A 24,331-nucleotide genomic window follows, 5' to 3' on the forward strand; every position below is an offset into this window, starting at 1 on the left:
GCTGTGAAGAACAGAGAGAGATCAAAAGAGGTCATGAAGCAATTACAGAGACAGATATGGTCAGCATTATGACTACAATGATGGTTTCAGTTTCATGCACATGTCAAGATTCATGAAACATTATACTTAACACATGCAATTTAATCATTGTAGCTCTTAAAAATATTTCAAGATAAAATGTAACAAACAGCTGAAACCGGTTTGGCTCAGTGGTAGAGCGTCGGTCTGCGGACTGAAGGGTCCCGGGTTCGGTTCCGGTCAGGGGCATGTGCATTGGTTGCGGGCACATCCCCGGTTGGGGGTGTGCAGGAGGCGGCTGGTCGATGTTTCTCTCTCATCGACGTTTCTGGCTCTCTATCCTTCTCTCCTCCTCTCTGTAAAAAAATCAATAAAATATATTTTTTTAAAAAAATATATGGACACAGTGTAAATTTGCCAAAACTGCTGAGCTAATTTCTGCACCATACTGTTCCCCCAATGGCAAAAGTGTTTGAGACCCCACAAAATTTTTCACCTCACCATGCTCAGAGAACCCAGATCGTCCTATAAGCTAACACACACAGTAAATAGAACACCCAAGATTAAAGAAATCTTAAGAAAAAGCCTTCATTATTTTACAACGCAGAGACATGAGACCAGCAGTTCTTCCATCAATGACTTAGGCACTCAATAAATTCATCACCAGCATTCAAAGCAAGTCCCTAAAAATGACAGTCCCTCTACAAGATTATGTTTACTGGCACCAATGGTAATCAGTCCTATGAGAAAACTCATGACAGGGAAACAAGTAAGAATCAAGGGCTCAGGTATTCCTAATTTTCTTCAACAAATTAAACAACACAGTTTGCACCCCTGGGCACATGACGATAGTGATTGAAGCCAACTGTAGAAACTTTATAGGTACTTCAGGTGAAATACCTCCAGCAACAGAATATGCAGTGACAAAGTGCTGGCAGGACATCTCTGTATGTTAGGAAGTACAACATAAATACATAGTGTTCCAACAACAAACAAAACACCAAAAATACTTATAGGAAGTTTACATAATATAAGTGATTAAATGTATGGGATATAATTCAGAAAAATGAGGATTCACAAATTTTGTTGTATTAAGTACTAGAAAACTACATTTCCTAAACATCTAAGAAATTTCTCACTTTGGATTCATAGGTGCAGAGCAAATTGAGAAATTTGGCTGAGAGATCCCTCAGATTAATTGCACTCATCATGGCTTTCTCCAGAGTGAACTCTCTGAGGATATTGGTAACCACTGCTACTTGTATAAGATTTCCCACATTCAGCCAAAACTTGTTTGGCTCAGTGGATAGTGTCGGCCTGCAGACTGAAGGGTCCCAGGTTCGATTCCAGTCAAGAGCATGTACCTTGGTTGCGGGCACATCCCCAGTAGGGGGTGTGCAAGAGGCAGCTGATCGATGATTCTCTCATCGATGTTTCTAACTCTCTATCCCTCTCTCACTCCCTGTAAATAATCAATAAAATATATTAAAATGTATATATGTATTTCCCTCGTTCATTGCATTGATAAGGCTATTCTCCAGTGTGAACTTTGTGATAAAATTGGAGACCAGTGGGAAAGATCTTTCATATTCACTGCATTTATAAAGTTTTCTCCAGTGTGAACCCATAATATTGGAGACCATTGCTCCTTGTAAAAGATTTTCCACGTTCACTGCATTGATAAGGATTTTGTCCTGTATAAAGTCTCTAAAGTCCCCCACTAGCTGCTCCGAAAAGCCATCTTTGCATTGTTACTGTGGCTTCCTCTCCGCTCCCTGCAACCACCTCCGCCACGTGACTCCTTTACTGTGGCAGACTCCGGCAGCTCCTTCTCCAGAGTTCTCCAAAACTCCCATTTTTTTGTGTGTGTTTTTTTAAATCCTCTGCATAGGATCATTGGTGTGCCCCACCTTGTCAGACACAGCCATGAACACCAGCTCCGAGATCACCACGAAGGACTTAAAGGAGAAGGAAGTTGTGGAGGCATAGAACAGAAGTGATGCACCTGTGAATGAAAATGCTAATGAGGAAAATGGGGAGCAGGATGCTGACAATGAGGTAGATGAAGAGGAAGAAGGGAGGAGGAGGAAGTTTAAGAGTACAGTGATGGTGAGGAAGAGGACAGAGATGAAGATGAGGCTGAAGCAGCCATAGGCAAAGGGGCAGCTGAAGATGATGATGTTGATACCAATAAGCAGAAGACTGATGAAGATGACTAGACAGCAAAAAAGGCAAAAGTTAAGGCCTCTGTGATCTATTCATCTTCAACTTCCCATCTCAGAATCTAAACGTGGTCACCTTCGAGTAGAGACTCCTGCCCACCTGCCCCCACCCACCTTGGGCAGCGCCACCTGCAGATGACAGGCTCTTCACCGCCCAACCAAAACCACGTGAATTTGCAACAGGGGGGAAAAAAGAACCAAAACTTCCAAAGCCCTGCTTTTTTTCTTAAAAGTACTTTAAAGAAAGAAAATTTGTATTTTTTTATTGACATTTTATATTTTTGTACATATTGTTAGGGGTCAGCCATTTTTAATGATCTTGGGATGACTAAATCAGCCTTTGGAGCATTCTCTGTCCTACTTCTGACTTTACTTGTGGTGTGACCATGGTCATTATAATCTCAAAGGAGTAAAAAAAGCAAAAAGAGCCAAAACCAGTTTGGCTCAGTAGTAGAGCATCGGTCTGTGGACTGAAGGGTCCCAGGTTCGATTCTGTTCAAGGGCATGTACGTTGGTTGTGGGCACATCCCCAATGGGGGTGTGCAAGAGGCAGCTGGTCAATGTTTCTCATCGACGTTTCTAGCTCTCTATCCCTCTCTTCTCCTCTCTGTAAAAAATCAATAAAATGTTAAAAAAAAAAAAAAAAAAAAAGCAAAAACAAAAAAACAATCTTATTCCGAGCATTCCAGTAACTTTGTGTATGGTCTTGCTGTAATATAAGTAGTTGGTTTGTATGAGATGGTTAAAAAGGCCAAAGATAGAAGTTTCTTTTTTCCCTTTTTTGCCTATGAAATTGTTTTATTTTTTTTGGCCTGTTTGATGTATGTGTGAAACAATGTTGTACACAATAAACGGGAATTTTATTTTGCCGAGTTATTCTACAAAAAAAAAAGTCTCTGAAGATAACAAAGGATAGTACTCTGTGTAAAAGATTTCCCACATTCACTGCATTAATAAAGCTTTACTTCTGTATAAACTCTCTGATGATGATGATGAAATAGTCTCTTAGTGGTAAAAGATTTCTCATTCACTGCATTGGTAAGGCTTTTCTCCAGTGTGAACTCTCTTGATGATAACGGAGAGCACTGTGACCTTTAAAAGATTTCCCACATTCACTGCATTGATAAGGCTTTTCTCCAGTGTGAACTCTCTGATGATAACGGAGAGAACTGTGACCTTTAAAAGATTTCCCACATTCACTGCATTGATAAGGCTTTTCTCCAGTGTGAACTCTCTGATGACATTGAAGATCATAGCTACGTCTAAAAGATTTTGCACAATTAGTGCAATTATAAGGCTTTTCTCCTGTGTGAACTCTCTGATGACATTGAAGAGCATCGTTACGTCTAAAAGATTTTGCACAATTAGTGCAATTATAAGGCTTTTCTCCAGTGTGAACTCTCTGATGATAATGGAGAGCACTGTGACCTTTAAAAGATTTTCCACATTCACTGCAGTGATAAAGCCTTTGTCCAGTGTGCACTCTCTGATGTTGAAAAAGATGTCCGCTAGTGGTGTAAGCTTTCCCACATACACTGCACAGATAAGGCTTTTCTCCAGAGTGAACTCTCTGATGATATCGCAAACTACTGTTATATGTAAAAGATTTCCCACATTCACTGCATTGATAAGGCTTTTCACCGGTGTGAACTCTCCGATGATATTTGAGAGCATTGCACCCTATAAATTTTTTTCCACATTCACTGCACTGATAAGGCTTTTCTCCAGTGTGAAGTCTCTGATGATATCTGAGACTACTGCTACACATAAAAGATTGCCCACATTCACTGCATTTATGAGGCTTTTCCCCAGTGTGAATTCTCTGATGATATTGGAGACCACTGCTCCTTGTAAAATATTTCCCACATTCACTGCATTGATAAGGCTTTTCTCCAGTGTAAACTCTCTGATGACATTGAAGGTCATTGCCAGCAGTAAAAGATTTCCCATATTCACTGCACTTGTAAGGCTTTTCTTCAGTGTTACCTCTATGTTGAAAATGAAAACTAGATAAATTGGTAAAATATCTTCCGCATTTAGAGGACAGAAAACACCAACTTGGAGAATGGACACCTTTTTCCTGAATAACCATGTGTGTATAACTAATGTCTTTCTTACATTCTTTTCTACTGTAGTAATTTTTATGCCTTTGAAACATCATCCCACAAGTTGACATTGCAGTTGGACTGTCCCTCATCTGACTAACCTTTGGGTAGAGATGTCCTGACCCGGTAAGGAAACCCTGACCAACCTCCTCGCAAGTGAAAGGATTCTGGGACACATTGAAATTGCAGCTGTTTGCAAATGAGATCCTTTCCACACCGCTAATGAAAGTCTTCTCTCTCACATTCTGCTGGTGAAATTTTGCACTGACATAAAATCGTTTTGCACATGCTCCACATCTCAACAGTATCTGATCCTGCCTCTCCATCACGTGGAAAATGTATCCCAAGACGAGCCTACAACTATCACAGGGATGGCTCTTCTGAAAAGATAAGGCTACTTTGGGATTCCTTGCCTGTGATACTCTTACAGAAACCTTCTGTTCATTTGGAGCCTCCACATTCTCTTGTCCACAGCAGCAACCTGAACAAAAGAAAATGTACGTGAAGTGCACGTTGACCTGATAAAAACAATGTTTTCACCACAAATATTTATCTTTCATGACTGGATATGATTACACACATGATTTTCAAGACAAATAAGTCATACTCTCAGAAATGGCTGTTATATATAACATGGCCCAAAATGTCACTAAATGATGAAAATCTCACCAAGGGAGGACAGAAGCATAGTCTGGGGAAAAACAAGACAGGAAGGGTCTACTTGTTATTACTCCACAAATGACTTCCTTTAGGACCTTTCATGCTGGTGATTTAAGTCTGTGTAGAATAATTCCAATGTGTTCAAATTCATAAACTATCAATCCTATTAGAGCATGTGATGTTCAGAGTCAATATATCACGTGTGTACTCTAAGACTCTGCAGGCATGGAAAAACACTGGAGTGCAGTAAAGTGAAATTTGTGAAAAAGATAGAGGTACAAAGTTTAGAGATGTTAAGGTTACCCATGTGCTGGGAATCCGACTAGAATGATCACTATTAGAATGGAGTCGTACACAAAATGAATGGAGTCGTACACGAAATAAACAAAATGAAATGAAAGGGCAATCTAGACAACAGAAGAAAATACTTGCAAATTATATGAAAGAATACGTCGGAGATATTGTGGATTCGGTTCTGATAAGCACAATAAAGCAAATATTGCGATATAGACAGAAATTCACACAAATACTTACAGTTCCCCAGCAATAATGAAGGTATGTTAATACTATACTGTAGATAATAACAATGCAATGACTCTGCCTCAAAAGCAAAGTCTATATAATTTCATGAACAATATTTACTTGTTAAACACTAGTAACAACATCTGAGATTGCTAGAAATATGGTGGCACTAGACCTGCTGAATGCTTGGCTGGGAAAAACACGGACTTTGTAGAAAAGCGGGTGTGGAGAAATAATATCTGCAAAGCACTATTAAACACATGAGAAAATATCTGTTCCTGTATGTTATAAGCAATTGACATATTAAACATATAAGGTATTTAAAAATAAAAATATATAGTTAATAAACAGGCTTAAGGATGTAGAGGAAATTTTTCAATAATATATACACATGACCAATAGTATAGAAAATGCTTTCTTCACTGATCAAGGTGTATTCTTTCAGGCTTCCTGCAATGCTACCAACCACAAGTCCTTCCCTGTGAACTTAGTACAGAGGGGAGTATTGGGACTTCAGGAACTCAAGGGAGCAGTGGAAACAGACCAACCCTCTCCAGGACAGCAACTACCCAGGAAACTAGAAAAATCAAGCAGAACCACAGTCTACATGGGAGGATGTTGGTGACAGGATGTAAGCTGTCAAGGTCCTTGCATTCAAGGAGGCTAGCAAGGCTGGCCCACTACCCACACAGTCTTTCCAGACTTGTTTGGATGGCTACTGTCAGTAGAATGAGAGCAACCTTTCAAGGCTTGCCAAGAGGTCTGTAATTATTTACTGAGATTTATTGTACTAAGAATTTGTCCTTAGGCTCTATCTCTCCTTTAGAGATTAAGAGGAACAAAGAATACATTCCTCTTAACAGACCTCCTATTCAGTGTTTTGTGTATAAAAAGCATTGTGCAGTTAATAAACTTGCTACAGTCGGTCAATGGCTACCTGTAGTCCTCCCGACCCCGATTTCCTGTCTTTCTTTCTTTTCTCAATTCCCACCTCCCTACCTCAGCCTGGTTTAACCGTCAGGCTGGCCCTGGCAGGAGGACAATGCACACCCTGGGGATGGGACCTTGGAAATCCCAAAGCAAAATCCGGGTCACTGTGAGAGTGAGGGTCTTACCCAGGGAGGATACAAGTTCAAAGTTCTCCAGCATCACATTCAGGTACAGCTGTCTCTGACCCTCATCAAGGAGATTCCATTCCTCCCTGGAGAAGTACAGGGCAATGTCCTCCAAGGTCACGCCAACCTGTCAGAATAGAGACCATTGAAACCAGAGCTGTCTCTCTGAGAACACCCCCTCCAACTCCTTACACACTTTCCCCCCCCTCAACCTCCTCCAGGGCACCCGGTTAGTGTGGACACCAGACCCGCATGCCAGTGCAGACTGCTCTCTCATCACAGTCCCATTACTCACTGGAATTGCCCTCAGCAGAGCAGCTGGGTTGGGTGGGAAAGATTGCGGGAGGGGAGGGGAGAGAGCAATGCCATTTAAGCTCTGGGGATGCCTGCAGGACCTTTCCAGACAAGCAATTCCACTGCAGTCTCCTAGACCATGCATCCCAGACAAAGCCAAGAGTGGGTTTATGGTTCAATTTTCAGTCCCCACACCAGGTCCCGGGGACCATCAGCTCACACTTCCTCCAGGTGTGCATACACTGGGTAATGCTTATCCTCTTCCCATCTTCAGTCCCAGGTTCACTCTCTCAGCTCTGCCCCCTTCCTGCTCCAATGCCACTGGGTCTCGCTGGGCTCCCCCATGAACTTGGCACATGGCATGTGGAGAAGCCTGTCTTTCAGCGGGTCCAGGACCACCCCAGGCCCCTGAGGGACCCCACAGCCGGGAAAGACCCCATGAGGCTGTGACGGCCTCCCTGCAGGCTCTGATCTGCCCGCCAATCCTCTCACCCACACCCTCAGGGGAACCTCAGAGGCCGGTCACCCCTGTCCTCTCCGCCCCGCACTGGCTGTGTCCTCAGAAGCCACCGCGCTCCTCCCTCCCCTCCGCCTTCCTCACGGTCCTCCCCGCGGACGGAGCTGCAGGAGGGACAGGCCCGCACCGGGCTGTGGGGTGCGGGGTGAGGAGGCGGGGGGCCTGGGGGACAGGAACTCACCTCAGCGAAGCCCCTCAGCGCGGGCGCCGCCATCGCGCTCTGTGGGCCGCTCGGGGCGGGGGCGGCGGGAGCGGAAGCCGCGGCAGGAATGGCGGGGCTTGTCCCGGCCCTGGCGGGGGTCCGGGCGGTGACTCCGAGCTCCAACCCCACGTGTGAGCTGTGAGCACCACGGGAGGCTCCCGCCATGGGCTGTGAGGCGGGGACACCACTCCTCACTCCTCCATTGGGACTCCGAGTACGGGAACAACACTTGAGAAGAAAATTCCCGCCAAGAGGACTACTGCTCCCGCCCTACAGAAGCAGCCAAAAGGAAATGCCTTCTCTGAGCCTCCATTGGCTCACAAAAATGGCATTCAATGCGTGGCCTTATGGGTATTGTAGTTTCTCCGCTCCAAGGCCACGTCCCATATTAATCTGTTGACTCCAGGACTGGATTTAGGGTCAAATAGCCCAAGAATACACCAAGTATGCTCAGACCCTGCAGTGTCTTCAGGGGAGTTGATGTCTGGGGCAAGTATGTTTCTCCAGTACCTGCTTGCCTGGTTTTGCAAATCTTTCTTCAGTATCGGCTCTGTCTAAATGGAGGGCATTGTTTATTCATTCAAAACTTTTGGCTGTGTCTCCCTCAGGCCAAATGTAGCTGGGGGAGGTGGAGAGATACACACAGAGAGAGAAATATCTGTGTATGAGAGACAAATTATTTGGTGGTCTCCCCCCACACATGCCATGAGCCCAAGGAGGTACAGGCCATTGGCCGGAATGAAAGCCTTAACCCCTCAGTCCACAGGTCAAAGCTCTATCGTTTGACCAGAACTATTTGTTGTATAGATGGCTGTCATGCTGGCACCATTCAAGGATTCTAAAGTGGCATCTGCACCTGAGATAAAGATTTTGGATCCTGGGGTCTCACAACCTTGCTTGGAAATAATTATTTCACCTTTTAATGCAGCTACAGTGTCTGCATTCGGAATGAATATTATTTATGGAAGAGAATGTTGCTAGACCAAACTATAGAAAGGCCTAATGGAATTATACAAAGAACAGCATTTATAGACCAGAAGACAAAGGCTCTATGAAGCTGAAAACAGGTAGGACTCAATAGGTGGTAAATTAAAGACATTGATTCCCAAAGGGTGAGAGAATGAACTTTTTCTTTTCTTTTGATTTTTTTTTAACAGAGAGGGAGAGAGATAAAGAGTTAGAAACGTCAATGAGAGAGAAACATCAGCCAGCTGCCTCTTGCACACCCCCTACTGAGGATGTGCCCACAACCAATATACATGCCCTTGACAGGAATCGAACCTGGGACCTTTCAGTCTGCAGACCGACACTCTACCACTGAGCCAATCTGGCTTCAGTGAGAATGAACTTTAGATATGGCTATGCTAAAGCATTGGCTTCCATGAAATTCTTTTTCCTACAAATGTGAGGCCTCATCATTTATGACAACTTGAGGAAAAATAGTGAGCTGAGGAAATATAACACGGTGTGAGCAGAAAAATGTAGAACCGTGGAAGAAAAGCCACAGCATGATGTTTCATGGCTTCAACCATCATTTCATCATTTACTAAGGATCCCATCTACTTCTGAGACTGAACTGGCCCTTGTTACACAGCAGTGCATAAAACCACGTGTTCCCTCTCTACAAGGCTTGTTCAAAGGCTTTAGGGAAGGAGGAGCAATTCATTGAAAAAGAAAATATGTGATAGTGAATTATTGGGTGAAGGGGCTGTGGAGATATGAAATGAGCAGCATTCAGGAATGACTAGCATTGGATGTGAGAATTGTTTTAATATAATACATTTTTATTGATTTTTTTTTTACAGAGAGGAAGGTAGAGGGATAGAGAGTCAGAGACATCAATGAGAGTGAGTCATTGATCAGCTGCCTTTTGCACTTCCCCCACCAGGGATGTGCCCGCAACCAAGGTACATGCCTTTGACTGGAATCGAACCTGGGACCTTTCAGTCCTCAGGCCAACGCTCTATCCACTGAGCCAAATAGGTTTCAGCTGGATGTGAGAATATTAAAGCCCACATTGATAGGAGGTGAGAAGGAGATTTGATTTCATCATGAAGATGTTTTATGGACAAGAGAGCCCTGCACAGGTTTCCAAGTCAGAAGTTTTCTAGTTCTTTTAGTTTGTTTTTATTAATCCTCGCCTGAGGATATTTTTTTCTATTGACTTTTAAACTTTTAATGTATTATTTGTTTTAAACTGATTTCTGGAAGGAAGTGAGAGATATACACATCAATGATGGGAGAGGATCATGCCTAGGCTGTGTCCTGCACTATCCATAATGGGGATGCAGCCCAAAATGCACGCATGCTTCCTTGGCCCAAATGAAACCCGGGGTCCTTCAGTCCCCAGGAAGATGCTATATCCACTGAGGCCAGACCTGGTAGGCCCCATATCAGAATTTCACCGAGGGTCAGACAACTTCTGTGATCATTCTGCCAGTTTCAGTGTTCTGTAGGTCAGTTTCATTTAGAAATTATTTCTTTAAAAAAAAACAAAACACATATATTTTATTGATTTTTTACTGAGAGGAAGGGAGAGAGATAGAGAGCTTGAGAAGTCTAAGAGAGAAACATCAACCAGCTGCCTCTTGCACACCCCCTACCGGGGATGTGTCTGCAACCAATGTACATGCCCTTGACCAGAATTGAACCTGGGACCTTTCAGATCGCAGACCGATGCTCTACCACTGAGCCAAACCGGTTTCAGCTAGAAATTATTTCCAGCCCTCCCCATTTCAGATGTTTTTCAACTCCTCTGTTGCATTACTTAGTTTTAATGCTTTATGATATGTTCCAATTGGGTGTATACTTCAGTGTGTTTTTTTGTTCTGAATTTTAAAAAGTAGATTTAAAAAATATATATTTTATTTATTTTTTACAGAGAAGAATAGAGAGGGACAGAGAGTTAGAAACATCGATATGCCCTCAACCAAGGCACATGCCCTTGACCAGAATCGAACCCGGCACCTTTCAGTCTGTAGGCTGACGCTCTATCCACTGAGCCAAACCGGTTTTGGCATATTTCATGTGTTTTTAACATTTTGGAGCATATCCCCTACTGGGGATATGCTGGCAACCAAGGTACATACCCTTGACCGGAATCGAACCCAGGACCCTTCAGTCCCCAAGCCTACGCTCTATCTATTGAGCCAAATCGGTTTCAGCCATAGGTCATCTTTCAATATGAATATGTATTTCATGGGCTTAATGGGGGAATAAGGACTTATATGTAATGCCTTAATCAATAAATAAATGAAACGAATATGTATTTTACTTACTCTAAGTATAATTTGTGAATATTTGTGTAATTTTATCTCATTGAGAATGCCTGAAACATAACCCTGCTGACATCTTTAATATGTCCATAAGGGACAAATTATCTTTTATTATGATAATTACATTGGCATCTGCACATTAACAAAAACACCAGTTACTTTGCCAGAATTCAAGTGTCCTAGTGTTTCTTTTTTTTTTTTTAAGTGTCCCAGTGTTTCAAAGTGTATTTATATTTATTGATGTTCAAGTAAAAATTAAACAACAGTATTCAACTTAAAGATTATATTATACATGTTCCTTATTTCAAATATATGCCCCACATTCTACCTCTATATTATGAGGAGCTACAATGTTCCCATGGTACTGTATTTTCCGGCATATAAGACGACCCCCTAATTTTACAGTTAAAACATAGGTTTAATCCTATATTTGCTGTATAAGACTACCCCCCCTCTTCAAAGACAAGACTTACTTTGCCTTCAAGATATGCAGGTAATTTTTGTGCAATTTTGGTCTTTTGTCCCCTATTTTCGGTTGACTTTTTTTGATTTCAAAAGTCATCTTATACGCTGGAAAATACGGGTAATATTTTTTCATAAAAAGGACTCCAGTTAAGCCACGTAGGGCAGCAGTCTTTATATATATATATATATATATATATATATATATATATATGTAAATTTATATGTATATATATAAATTTTTTTAAATTTATTTTCTTACAGAGAGGAAGGGAGAGAGACAGAGAGCCAGAAACATCGATGAGAGAGAAACATTGACCAGCTGCCTCCTGCACACCCCCCACCAGGGATGTGCCTGCAACCAATGCACATGCCCCTGGCCTGAATCGAACCTGGGACCCCTCAGTCCGCAGACCTACGCTCCACCGCTGAGCCAAACCGGTTTCGACTAGGGCAGCAGTCTTTTTTTTTTTTTTTAATATATTTTTATTTATTGATTTTTTTTTTTTTTTTTTTACAGAGAGGAAGGGAGAGAGATAGAGAGTTAGAAACATCGATGAGAGAGAGTCATCGATCAGCTGCCTCTTGCACACCCCCTACTGGGGATATGCCCGCAACCAAGGTACATGCCCTTGACCGGAATCGAACCTGGGACCCTTCAGTCCCCAAGCCGACGCTCTATCCATTGAGCCAAACCGGTCTCGGCAAGAATTTTTTTTTAATATATTTTTATTTATTGATTTTTTTTTTTTTTTTTTTTACAGAGAGGAAGGGAGAGAGATAGAGAGTTAGAAACATCGATGAGAGAGAGTCATCGATCAGTTTTTTTTTTTTTTAAATCAATCTTTATTGTTCATGTTGCCACAAAGGTTCCTCATTTCTTCCCCCCTCCACCAGGTTCCCACCCCACCCTCCGCCCCCTCCCCATCCCCCTTTGTCCTCATCCATAGGTGCAGTTTATGTTCAGTCTCTTCCTCCCTCCCTTTCCCCAATAGTAAATCCCTTTTCAGATAGTAAATCAGTTACTTAGCATTTTCTCATATCAATAATACCACCACATGCCCAATGATACATTTCACACAAAAGACATTTCCAAATAGGTCAACCAGCCTCATCCAGGCCCCACCCAAGGCACTCACAGATCAACACCCCAGCCCTATACTAACTCAACACATCCAGATCTAAGCCTTCATCACTTGATTCAGCAGACCCTCAAGTTCCCACAAAAGTTTCCAGCCATGTCTGAGAGGCAGCCGTGGGGCAGGGGCAGGCGAGGAGCGAGCTGTTCCGGGCCTGGCTGCTCCAGGCCTGGCCTCTGTTGCTCTGGTTCGTTCCACAACCAGCTGCTCCGGGTCTGGTCACTGCCGCTCCTGACCTAGTTGTTCTGGACCTGGCTGCTGCTGCTCCGGGCCTGGCCACTCCCAGCCTGGCAGCTGCTGCTCCGGGCCTGGCCTCACCAGACCCGGCTGCTCCGGGCCTGGCCGCTCCCAGCCTGGCAGCGGCTGCTCCGGGCCTGGCCTCACCAGACCCGGCTGCTCCGGGCCTGGATGCTCCCAGGCTGGCAACTGGGGCAGCAGTCTTTTAATTAAAGAGAAAACTTGTGGTAAAGTACAGAGGAGTGCACCTGAGAGAAGTTTGAACGTGGAGATTAGTTAGGAAACATTTAGTCTACCACTATTGCTGACCTTGTTTTATCTATAATTGTAGGCTTCTCCTATAGGGAGGAACAGGAATAGTTTTTTAGAACAGGGATAAGTGTATAGCATTTTAAAGATAAAACTTGTTATAAAGTTTTACCAAATGAATTAAATTATGTATAATTATATAGAAGAAATCATACACTTTAATAAAAAAAGGTTTTTTTTTGAAAATTTCTGTTTAGTAGGAAAAAAAAAAAAGGGACTCCAGTCCCTTTACCAGGAAAAATGACAACTCATTTCTAGCCATTTTCTTTTCTTTTTTTCTTTTTTTCATTTCTTTCTTTTTTTTTTTTTAAATATATTTTATTGGTCTTTTACAGAAAGAAAGGGAGAGGGATAGAGAGTTAAAAACATCTATGAGAGAGAAACATCAACCAGTTGCCTCCTGTACACCCCCTACTGCGGATGTACCCACAACCAAAGTGCATGCCCTTGAACGGAATATTTAGGTCCACAGGCCTAAGCTCTATCTACTGAGCCAAAATTGGATTGGCTTTTTTCCCATTTTCAAAATGTCTCTGTCATGAGGAAGGTCATTTCTCAGGGACCTTACCAGCAGGTGGCGCCGCTTCCCTTGGATTGATATGGAGAACCCCTCCATCACCATCTTGGACTCTGGACCCACATTACCCAGAAGACCTTGTGAGGAATTCCGCCAGCTTAACCAATGAAGGGTCATAAAAGGCCGTTCTCTTGCGTCACCCGCGTTCAGGGGCGGGATTTCCGCTGCACTCTGGGCGGCTATTGGTCCTCAGGTGGAAGGCTCCCGGTGGGCTGCGGCAGAGATGGGTCCTCGGAAGGAGAAGGCTCCCTGCTCAGCGCGCACGTGTGAGTGGGATTCGCTGAGGCCCCGGGTTCCCTCGTCCGTGACGGAGCAGAGACCCTTCCCTCCCTCCCTGCGCCCCTGCTGCTTCCCGGCCGCTCCGTTCTCCACCCAGATCCGCGCACAGCGGCCCGGCCATGGCCTCGCTCAGCGGCTCCGCTGAGGTGAGTCCGCGCCCCCCTCCCGCCACCCCTGCCCTCGCCTCCTCCGCACCCTCCGCCCAGCAGCCCGGGGTCAGCGCGCCTGTCCCTCCTGTAGCTCCGTCCCCGTCAAGGACCCCGAGGAAGGCGGAGGGGAGGGAGGAGTGTTGTGGAGCGAACGCGAGTAAACGAGCACTGGAGTCCAGAGCAAATAAAAGGTTAGGGAGTCTTTAAAAAAAAAAAAAGTATATATATGCATGCTTCACCCACGTAGCCCCGACCCTTTGTATCCAACCGGATTTATACCCATTCACTACCTCCTGTTTTTGCAAAGCAAACAATTTATTTTTTACTTTCGTTTTTTAAAAATATGTTGTATTGATTCTTTACAGAGTGGAAGAGAGAGGGACAGAAAGCTAGAAACATCAATGAGAAGCATCGATCAGCCGCCTCCTGCACACCCCACACTGGGGATGTGCCCGCAACCCAGGTACATGTCCATGGCCGGAATCCAACCTGGGACCTTTCTGTCTGCAGACCGAAGCTCTATCCACTGAGCCAAACCGGTTTCGGCAAAGCAAACAATTTAAAACAAAGTAGTTTTTCTTAGGTAAAGTCAACATGTCATTTATATGGGGTCGTGGTGTCTGGTGGAGTAAGTAACTGCACCCCGTTATGGGGAAAGTTGACAGTGATCTATGTTGTAAGGCTATTTCGTTAGTTGTAGCTGGGATTTATGGCCACGTCCACTAGGAGAAAGCACGCTCAAAAATTCTAACAGTTGTGAGTTTGGAGGACATAGGAAGTGCAGGGCAGAGAGGACAGGAGTGACTGTATCTGAAATTCCCCTGTGGAGGTGGGTGGTGAGGATTGAATCCAAGGTCAGAGATGGGCAGGAAAGTTTCAGAGCCGCAGGCCCTGCTCTCCTTAGGCTGTGGCGTCCACCAGGAATCGGGTTGTGCCACATCCTTCTGAATCCATCTCTGGATGCCATGTGCCAAGGTCATGGGTGAACCCTGAGAGGCCCTGTGCTGTGGAGTAGAAGGAGGTTAGAGCTGAGGCAGTGAAACTGTGGTCCGAAGTTGTGATGAGATCAGACATTACACAGTGGTGTGCACATCTGGAGGGAGTGTGAGCTGATGGTACTGGAAACCTGGTATTGGGACTTTTTTTTTTTTAAATAAAATATATTTTATTGATTTTTTTTTACAGAGAGGAAGAAAGAAGGATAGAGAGAGAGAATCATTGATCAGCTGTCTCTTGCACACCCCCTACTGGGGATGTGCCTGCAACCAAGGTACTGGACCTTTCAGTACGCAGGCCAATGCTCTATCCACTGAGTCAAACCGGTCCTGGCAAGAAATACATATTTTAATTGATTTCATAGAGGAAGGGAGATGGGGAGAGAGAAGAGAGAGAGAAACATCATTGATGAGAGAGAATCATCCATAGGCTGTCTCTGGAAGCCCAGTACTGTGTATGGAGTCTGCAACTCAGGCATGTGTCAGTGATTAGAATCCAATCCGGGATCTTTCAGTCCATAGTCCATTACTCTATCCCTGAGACAAACCAGCTAGAGCTTCTATTCGGACTACAGGATGAAGCATAAACCCTTGGCTTTGTCTGGGAGGCATGATCTGGGAAAATGCAGTGGTATTGCTTGGCAGGAAGGCTGGGGCCCTGCAAGCATGGCCCAGAGCTTAGATGGTGTTTCTCTGCTGTCCCCCTTCCCAACCCATGTGTTGTGCTGAGGGCAGTCAAAGCGACTGTTTTAAGAAAGCACCAACACAGGCATTAGGACCTGGTGTCCACATTAAACTGGGAGCCCTTGAGGAGGTTGAGGGTGAGGAAGATGTGTAGGGGGTAGGATTGCTGGTTCTCAAAATTTCTACTATGGTTTCAATTATCTCAATTCTGACAGGTTGGTGTGACCTTTGAGGACATTGCCCTGTACTTCTCCAGGGAGGAATGGAGCCTCCTTGATGAGGGTCAGAGGCATCTATACTTGAATGTGATGCTGGAGAACTTTGAACTTATATCTTCCCTGGGTAAGACCCTCATTCTGGCTGGTTCCTGGTACTTATCTTTGCATTTCTTTTCTTTTTTTAAAAAAAAATATATATATATTATTGAATTTTTACAGAGAGGAAGAGAGAGGGATAGTTAGAAAAATCCATGAGAGAGAATCATCGATCAGTTGCCTCCTGCACACCCCCTACTGGGGATGTGCCCACAACCAAGGTACATACCCTTGATTGGAATCGAACTTGGGACTCTTCAGTCCGCAGACTTGCTCTATCCACTGAGCCAAACCGGCTTCGGCTCTGATATTTTTTTTTTAACTGATGGATTATTCTAAGATTTTTTTTGTTTCCCATCTTTTTTTTTTATATAAAATATATTTTATTGATATTTTACAGAGAGGAAGGGAGAGAGATAGAGAGTTAGAAACATTGATGAGAGAGAATCATCAATCAGCTGTCTCTTGTACACCTCCTACTGGGGATATGCCCGCAATCAAGGTATATGCCCTTGACAGAAATCGAACCTGGGACCCTGAGTCCACAGGCTGATGCTCTATCCACTGAGCCAAACCTGTTTCAGCCTTGTTTCCCATCTTACATTTAAATCCTTTATCCATTTTGAGTTTTTTTTTGTATATGGTGTAAGTTAGTGGTCTGATTTATTTTTATTGATTTCATAGATAAAGGGAGAGGGAGAGAGAGAGATAGAAACATCCGTGATGAGAATCACTGATTGGCTGCCTCCTGCACACCCCTTACTGGGGATTGAGCCAAAACCTGGGCATATGCCTTTGATTGGAATTGAACCTGGGACCTGTCAGTCCTCACGCCAACGCTCTATCCATTGAGAAAAACCAGCTAGGGCTCTTATTTATTTATTTATTTATTTATTGCATGTATCTGTCCAATCTTCCCAGCACCATTTATTGAGGAGACTATCTTGACTCCATTGTATGCTCTTGCATTTTTTGTCAAATACTAATTGAGCATTATGGCTTGGGTCGATCTCTGTGTTCTGTGTTCCGTTCCATTGGACTATATTTCCGCTGTTGTGCCAATAGCAGGCAGTTGTGTCAATTACAGCATGCCAGCAGATGTTCCCATCAAAGCCATTGGTGTGCTGGCAGTAAATCAAAGATGGAGACAAAGGTTGTCTTTAGTCCAGGGATGAAGCTTTTGTGTAATTGGGTGAAAATTCATTGTTATATTTTCTGTCACTAAGATGAGACTCACCCAGAGGGAATAAGTATGGGGATTGAATATAGAGTTCCCAAACCTTTTCTTCCAAAATAGGTAAACATTACATTTGTTTTACCTTGAACCATTGTTAACAGATACAATGAGTAAAATACATGTGTTAATTTTGACATTTGCATGAAACTGAAACCATCATTGCATTCATAATGATAGACATATATGTCTCTTGTAATTGCTACAGACCTCTTTTAACCTCTCTGTTCTTCCCAGCTTTCCTAGTTCCCATGGATTTACATTCCATTTTCTTTCTTTTTTTACAATATATTTTGCTGATTTTCTACAGAGAGGAAGAGAGAGGGACAGAGAGTTAGAAACATCAATGAGAGAGAATCATCGATCAACTACCACTTGCACACCTCCTACTTGGGATTTGCCCGCAATCAAGGTACATGCCCTTATACCGGAATCGAACCTGGGACCTCTCAATCCTCAGGCAGACACTCCATCCACTGAGCCAAACCGGTTTCGATTACATTCCATTTTCATCAAGAACTTTATTTTTCCCAGTGTTTTTCTACTTTAATTTATGTTTCATAAATACTTGGAGATTTATTAAAGTTACATTAGTAGCTCATCTTTTTTTTTGATATTCATTTTTAAAAATATATTTTATTGATTTTACAGAGAGGAAAGGAGATGGGCAGAGAGTTAGAAACATTAATCAGCTGCCTCCTGCATACCCCTACTGGGATGTGCCTGCAACCAAGGTACATGCCCTTGACCGGAAATAGAACCTGGGACCTTTCAGTCCGCAGGCTGACACTTTATCCTCTGAGCCAAACCAGTTTTGGCCTGACTGGGAATCTAACCAAGGACCTCTTTGTGCATGGGTTGATGCTCAACACTGACTCATACTAGCCAGGTGATTCATTACTTTTCATTTCATTTATTTATTTATTTATTTTTCACATCAGATGGGTCATGTGCCAAAGGCGTAACAAGGTTAATGGGCGGCACATCTCACACAGCCGCGTGAACACCCAATCATCACGCTTATGAACTCCGAAAGGATCTGATTCATTACTTTTTAAATGCTATGCCCTGTGCAATGAAAATTTTTAATTTTATCCTGCACTATTAACATTCTCCATTGTTTTCAGAACATCAGCCATCTGATCCTGTACTAAGCCCTGGCTTTGCAGTCTTCTGCATTTTCCTTATCTCCTGTCATCGGGGTTCTTGGGTTGGAAAAGGTCTCTCAGGAAGGCCAGAGGGCATCTGGGTGGGTAGGGTGTTTTAGAGTCCCAAAGCCAATGCAGCGGGAAATAGAGGGGCAGTGGTCAGGCTCCCTATGCCCTGGATCAGGAAATCCTAAATTTGAATTTAAAATCATCATCACTGGGACTGACATTGCAATATCCCCATCTGCCGCTCTCCTGTGAAAAACTAGTATGAGGAATGACCCCAGGCCAGAGCTATGGGAGAAGGTCAAGTGGTAAGGTGTCCACTTGTAGTAATGCAGCTGTGCCTGCAGCCTGCCTTGGCTCCAGCAACTCCATCCACTCCCTGCAGAGACCTTCCCAGGCAGGCACTTCTCACTCCCCCAATGCCCTCAAGCACCTTTGTCTGTGGGTGCATTTTAGTGAGAAATGGGACCTGTAAGAAGCCACTGACTCTGCTCTGCAGGGAGGCAGGTGCTGTGAGCGCACAGGTGTCATTGTGGTGTGTCCCATATCAAACTGCTGAAAATTTCAATGTCAGAGAAATGAAGTCAGCTCCCCAAGTTGGCACCACAGACAAGTGTCAGCTTCACGGGGCCGGATTTTAACCATTATTTTCTCCAGTGTCAGACACAGGCTCTACCACTGATGAGCAGCCCTCACCGGAGCAGGTACAGGATGAGGACCAGGGTGGCTCAGCTGCAGCTCCTGTTTCCATGGTTACACGTATGCGTTTCCTCCCGTTCCCTTTACATGTCAGAGCCCTTACCCTGGGCCTCTCTGTGTTCGGGGGGGACGCCATCATTTCTCAGCTGCAGTGGTTTCTCCAGGGGAACCTTTCAGGGTGAGTTGCAGTCTCCCTGCCTCCTCCTTAATCCCAGCACAGAGTTTGACCCACAAGAGATGTCTGTAAATTGGGCTGTGTTTCTGCACCGGTGGCCCCATGTTGGGTCTGGCTGTGACCCCACTTACTGTGATGAATTTCTTGCCTCAGTTTGACCTTTCAAATGATGTTCCTATGTGGCACTGACATTCACCCTGCAGGAGTGGATACAATTGGACATGAATTCTGGAACCTAATATTCGCGGGTGATGCTGGAGTTCTACATGATCCTGGTCTCATTGGATGGGTGCTCACCGCTTCTTCATGCATAGGACCCTCTGCCATGTGACTCTGTCCTCTATATCCCTACTGGGTGAATGAGACTATGGCTCTCACCATGTTCTTCCTGCAGCCCGGATCATGTTCTGGATTCACATCCTTCTTCCCACTCGCCTGTGTCTGCACTTTGGACTTTGGGTTGGAACAGAATCCTTACGAATACAGGCCCTCTCCACAGTACACAGCGCATGCTTACTGTGCTTTACCTGACAATCTACCTGACTGTCCACACACATTTTCTTATGTAGGTGAAGGTGGTTGTTTTTTGTTTGTTAGTTTTTTTAAATATTGATTTCAGAGAGGAAGGGAATAAGGAGAGAAACAACAATGATCAATGAGAGAATCATTGATCTTTGGCCTCCTGCTCATCTTCCCTACAGGGGATCAAGCCTGCAACCCAGGCATGTGCCCTTGACAGGAATTGAACCTGGGACCCTTCAGTCTGCAGGACTACACTCTATCCACTGAGCCAAACCAGCCAGGGGTGTGAAGGTGCTTTTTGAGTAAAGGTGCTTGCCTTTTGGGTCAGTTACTCCATTTCTCTCTGTCTTTTCCATGTTTATGGAGGTGTACATGTTAAGTTTTTAGGCAAGTTTGAATGAGTTAGAGACTTAAGCTCTGCAAGCTACAGTTGGCGTAAAGGCACCACGTGCCAAAATCCTGAATTAAGAAACACTACCTGCTATTCAGAAAGAGGGGGTCCTGAAGAAAGATTGCAAAGCCAGCCATGCAGGTGCAGGGGAAACAAACTTGCCCCAGACATCACCTCCCCTGAAGGCACTAGAGGACCCTTAGTGTACTTGGTGTGTTCTTGGGCTATTTCCCCTAAATCCACTCCTGGAGTCAAATGAGAAATATGGGAATTCTGGCCTCTAAGTAAGAGACTGCATTACCCACAAGGCGACGCGTGGAATGGCACCAGGCTGAGCCAATAGAGACTCTGAAAAGGCATTTCCGTTTGGTCACTTCCGGGGGCGAGACAATGGTCATCGTGGCGGGATTTGGCATTTCAGGTCGTTGTCTGAGTCCGCCAGGTTTTCTTAGTCACACCCTCCCTTGGAGAAGGTTGCAGAGTGGTGTTCCCCGCATCACAGCCTGTGGTGGGAGCCTCCCGTGGTGCTCACCGCTCACACGTGGGATTGAAGCTCGGAGTCACCGCCCGGACCCATTTCAGGGCCGGGACAGGCCCCGCTATTCCTGCCGCGGCTTCCGCTAACGCCGCCCCCGCCCCGCGCGGCCCACAGAGCGAGATGGCGGCGCCCGCGCTGTGGAGCTTCGCTGAGGTGAGTTCCTGTCCCCCAGGCTCCCCGCCTCCTCACCCCGCACCCCACAGCCCGGTGCGGGCCTGTCCCTCCTGCAGCTCCGTCCGCGGGGAGGACCGTGAGGAAGGCGGAGGGGAGGGAGGAGCGCGGTGGCTTCTGAGGACACAGCCAGTGCGGGGCGGAGAGGACAGGGGTGACGGGCCTCTGAGGTTCCCCTGAGGGTGTGGCTGTGAGGGTCGGCGGGCAGATCAGAGGCTGCAGGGAGGCCGTCACAGCCTCATGGGGTCTTTCCCGGCTGTGGGGTCCCTCAGGGGCCTGGGGTGGTCCTGGACCCGCTGGAAGACGGGCTTCTCCACATGCCATGTGCCAAGTTCATGGGGGAGTCCAGCGAGACCCAGTGGCATTGGAGCAGGAAGGGGGCAGAGCTGAGGGAGTGAACCTGGGACTGAAGATGGGAAGGGATAAACATTACCCAGTGTGTGAACATCTGGAGGAAGTGTGAGCTAATAGTCCCCTGGGACTTAAAGGCGAAACATAAACCCAGGCTTGGCTTTGTGTTGGAGGCATGATCTAGAATCATGATCAGGAATTTGTGGCTCGCGAGCCACATGTGGCTCTTTGGCCCCCTGAGTGTGGGCTCTTCTACAAAATACCATGGCCTGGGAGAGTCTATTTTGAAGAAGTGACGTTAGAAGAAGTTTAAGTTTATAAAATTTTGCTCTCAAAAGAAATTTCAATCTTCCTACTGTTGATATTTGTCTCTGTTGACTAATGAGTTTGCCGACCAACGGTCTAGGAGATTGCAGTGGCAATATTGCTTGGCAGGAAGGTTAGGATCCTGCACGCATTGTCCAGACCTTAAATGGCATTACTCTCTCTTTTCCCCTTCCCTCCCCTCCACCAATCCATTACAACCCAGCTGAGGACAATCCCAGTGGGTAATGGGACTGTGATGAGGAGAGCAGCCTGCACTGGCATTAGGGCTTGGTGTCCTCACTAACCGGATGCCCTGGAGGAGGTTGAGGGTGGGGAAGGTGAGTAAGGAGTAAGAGTTGGGGTTCTCAGGGAGATGCTGCTGTTTTTTATTATCTCAATTCTGACAGGTTGGAGTGACCTTGGAGGACATTGCCCTGTACTTCTCCAGGGAGGAATGGAGCCTCCTTGATGAGGGTCAGAGACAGCTGTACCTGAATGTGATGCTGGAGAACTATGAACTTGTATCCTCACTGGGTAAGACCTTCACTCTTACCAGTGACCTGGACTTGGCTTTGGGATTTCCCAGGCCCCATCTCTCAGGTGTGCTCTTCTAAGGTAGACTGTGGTTCTGCTTGATTTTCCAGTTTCCTGGGTGGTTGCTGTCCTGGGAGAATTGGTCTGTATCTGCTGCTCCCTTCTTTCCTGAAGTCCCAATTTTCCCCACTGGACTAAGTTCACAGGGAAGGACTTGTGGTTGGTAGTGTTGCAGGAAGCCTGAGGGATTCCACCTTGATTAGTGAGGAAAGCATTTTCTATATTGCTGTTGGCCATGTGTAAATATTTTTGAAAAATTATCTCTACATTCTTACCCTGTTTATGAACTATATTTTTTTTGTTAAAGAATCTTTTTGGATACCTTGTATATTTTATATATTAATTGCTTACGACATACAGGAACACATATTTTGCATGAGGTTAATTTTGCTTTTCAGATTACTCCCCCACACCTGCTTTTCTACCAAGTCCATGTTTTTGGCAACCCAGCATTCAGCAGGTTAGTGCAACCATATTGCTAGGAATCTCAGATGCATATTACCAGTGCTTAGCAATAAAATGCTTTTAATGAAGTTATATTGAGTTTGCTTTGGAGACAGAGTCATTGCATTGTTGTTAGCCTGCAGTATTGTATTAACATCCCTTCATTATTTCTGGGGAACTCCAATGGTTTATAGGAATCTCTGTCTGTATTGCAATATTTGCTTTATTGTGTTGATCACAACTGAATCCACATCCCTTCAGGCGATTCCTTCATATGGTTTGGAAGTATTTTCTTCAATCCTCTAGATTGTGTTTCATTTCATTTTGTTTATTGCTGTTGTTCAGTGAAGACGCTATTTTTCATTTGTTGCACTGTGGACTGTTTATTTTTTCTATTTTGTGTGGTGGTTGGTGTCACATCAAGAAACTCCTGTCCAAAACAAATCTCCAAAACTTTTTCTCTAGATTGTCTTGAGGAGTTTTAAGTTTTAGCACTGACTTTTAATTCTGTCATGTAGGTTGAGTTAAATTTTATCGGTGGTGTTCAGTGTTGTGGTTACATGTAAGTATTGATTTTCAGCAGCATCATTCATTAAAGAAACTATCTTTCCCTTCTTCTGTGTCTTGCAGCTTTGTCAAAGATTACTTAAACATGTGTGCCTGTATTTATTTCTGTGTTTTCTGTTCTGTTCTGTTGATATATGTGTTTATGTTTCTCTGGGAACACGCTGTTTGCTTGCTTTCTCTATTTAATAAGTTGAAATCAAAAAGTGTGATTCTGCTGAAATCGGTTTGACTCAGTGGATAGAGCATTGGCCTGTGGACTGAAGAGTCCCGGTTTCAATTCCGGTCAGGGGCATGTACCTTGGTTGTTGGCACATCCATGGGGGTGGGGGTGGGGGGGGTTGCAGGAGGCAGCTGATTGATGTTTCTCTCTCAGATTTTTCTAGCTCTCTATCCCTCTCTCTTCCTCTCTGAAAAATCAGTAATAATAATTTAAAAAAAGCATGATGAGCATTTAAAAAAAAAGAAGTGTGATTACACCAGCTTTTTTCTCACTCAAGATTGCTTTTGTTAATGGAGGTCTTCTAATTCTACAGATTTTCCAATCATTTCTTTGTAAAATACCATTGGAGTTATTGGGATTGCATTTAATCTGTAGGTTGCCTTGTGTACTGCAACAGATATCTCCACCATATTTCTTTTTTCTTTTTTCTTTTCTTTTATTGATTTTTTTACATTCTCTTTTTGTCTTTTGCTTTTGGGATTTTAATTATAATGTCTTGGTGTGGTCTTCTTTGGATTCCTTTTGTTTGGGTTCTGTGCACTTCTTGGACTTATAAGTTTATTTCTTTAAACAGTTGGGGGAAGCTTTCTTTCATTCTGTCTTAAAATAGGTTTTCTGTATTTTGCTCTCTCTCTTCTCTGGCACCCCCATAATTTGGATATTGGTACATTTGAAGTTATCCCAGAGGCTCCTTATCCTATCTTCATATTTTTTTTGTTGATATTTTCTTTTTCTTTTTTTTGCTTTTTCTATTGGGTGTTTTTTGCTTCTCTGTATTTCAAATCTTTGACCTGATTCTTGGGATTCTCTAGTCTGCTGTTGGATCTTCGTATACTATTATTATTTTTTTCCCCCCTTTACATTTTATTTTTTAAATCTTTATTGTTCAT

The 24,331-nt window shown here is 44.2% G+C and overlaps 1 protein-coding gene, 1 non-coding gene and 1 pseudogene across 3 annotated transcripts in view; 2 read left to right on the forward strand and 1 right to left on the reverse strand.

The window, feature by feature from the left end:
- Positions 1 to 1,905: 1,905 nt before the first annotated feature.
- On the forward strand, positions 1,906 to 2,407 carry LOC118710271 (annotated as a pseudogene).
- A 13,660-nt stretch (positions 2,408 to 16,067) lies between these two features.
- Positions 16,068 to 24,331, forward strand: part of LOC118710241 (zinc finger protein 420-like) — a 48,280-nt gene continuing 40,016 nt past the window's right edge. Inside the window, exons 1-2 of one of the 2 annotated variants that reach the window (XM_045575964.1) lie at positions 20,055 to 20,941; positions 22,024 to 22,150. In XM_045575964.1, the coding sequence (XP_045431920.1) occupies positions 20,909 to 20,941; positions 22,024 to 22,150 (160 nt within the window). In that variant the 5' untranslated portion in view covers positions 20,055 to 20,908. Of the gene's footprint in view, positions 16,104 to 20,054; positions 20,942 to 22,023; positions 22,151 to 24,331 lie in introns of those variants that run through there. The other variant, XM_045575965.1, reaches the window with a different exon arrangement.
- Positions 18,245 to 18,348, reverse strand: LOC118710288. Its single transcript, XR_004985370.1, has one exon. It is a non-coding gene; the product is annotated as a small nucleolar RNA U13 (small nucleolar RNA).

Source organism: Pipistrellus kuhlii, unplaced genomic scaffold (genome assembly GCF_014108245.1).
Source record: "Pipistrellus kuhlii isolate mPipKuh1 unplaced genomic scaffold, mPipKuh1.p scaffold_m20_p_71, whole genome shotgun sequence".
Taxonomy (NCBI): Eukaryota; Metazoa; Chordata; class Mammalia; order Chiroptera; family Vespertilionidae; genus Pipistrellus; species Pipistrellus kuhlii.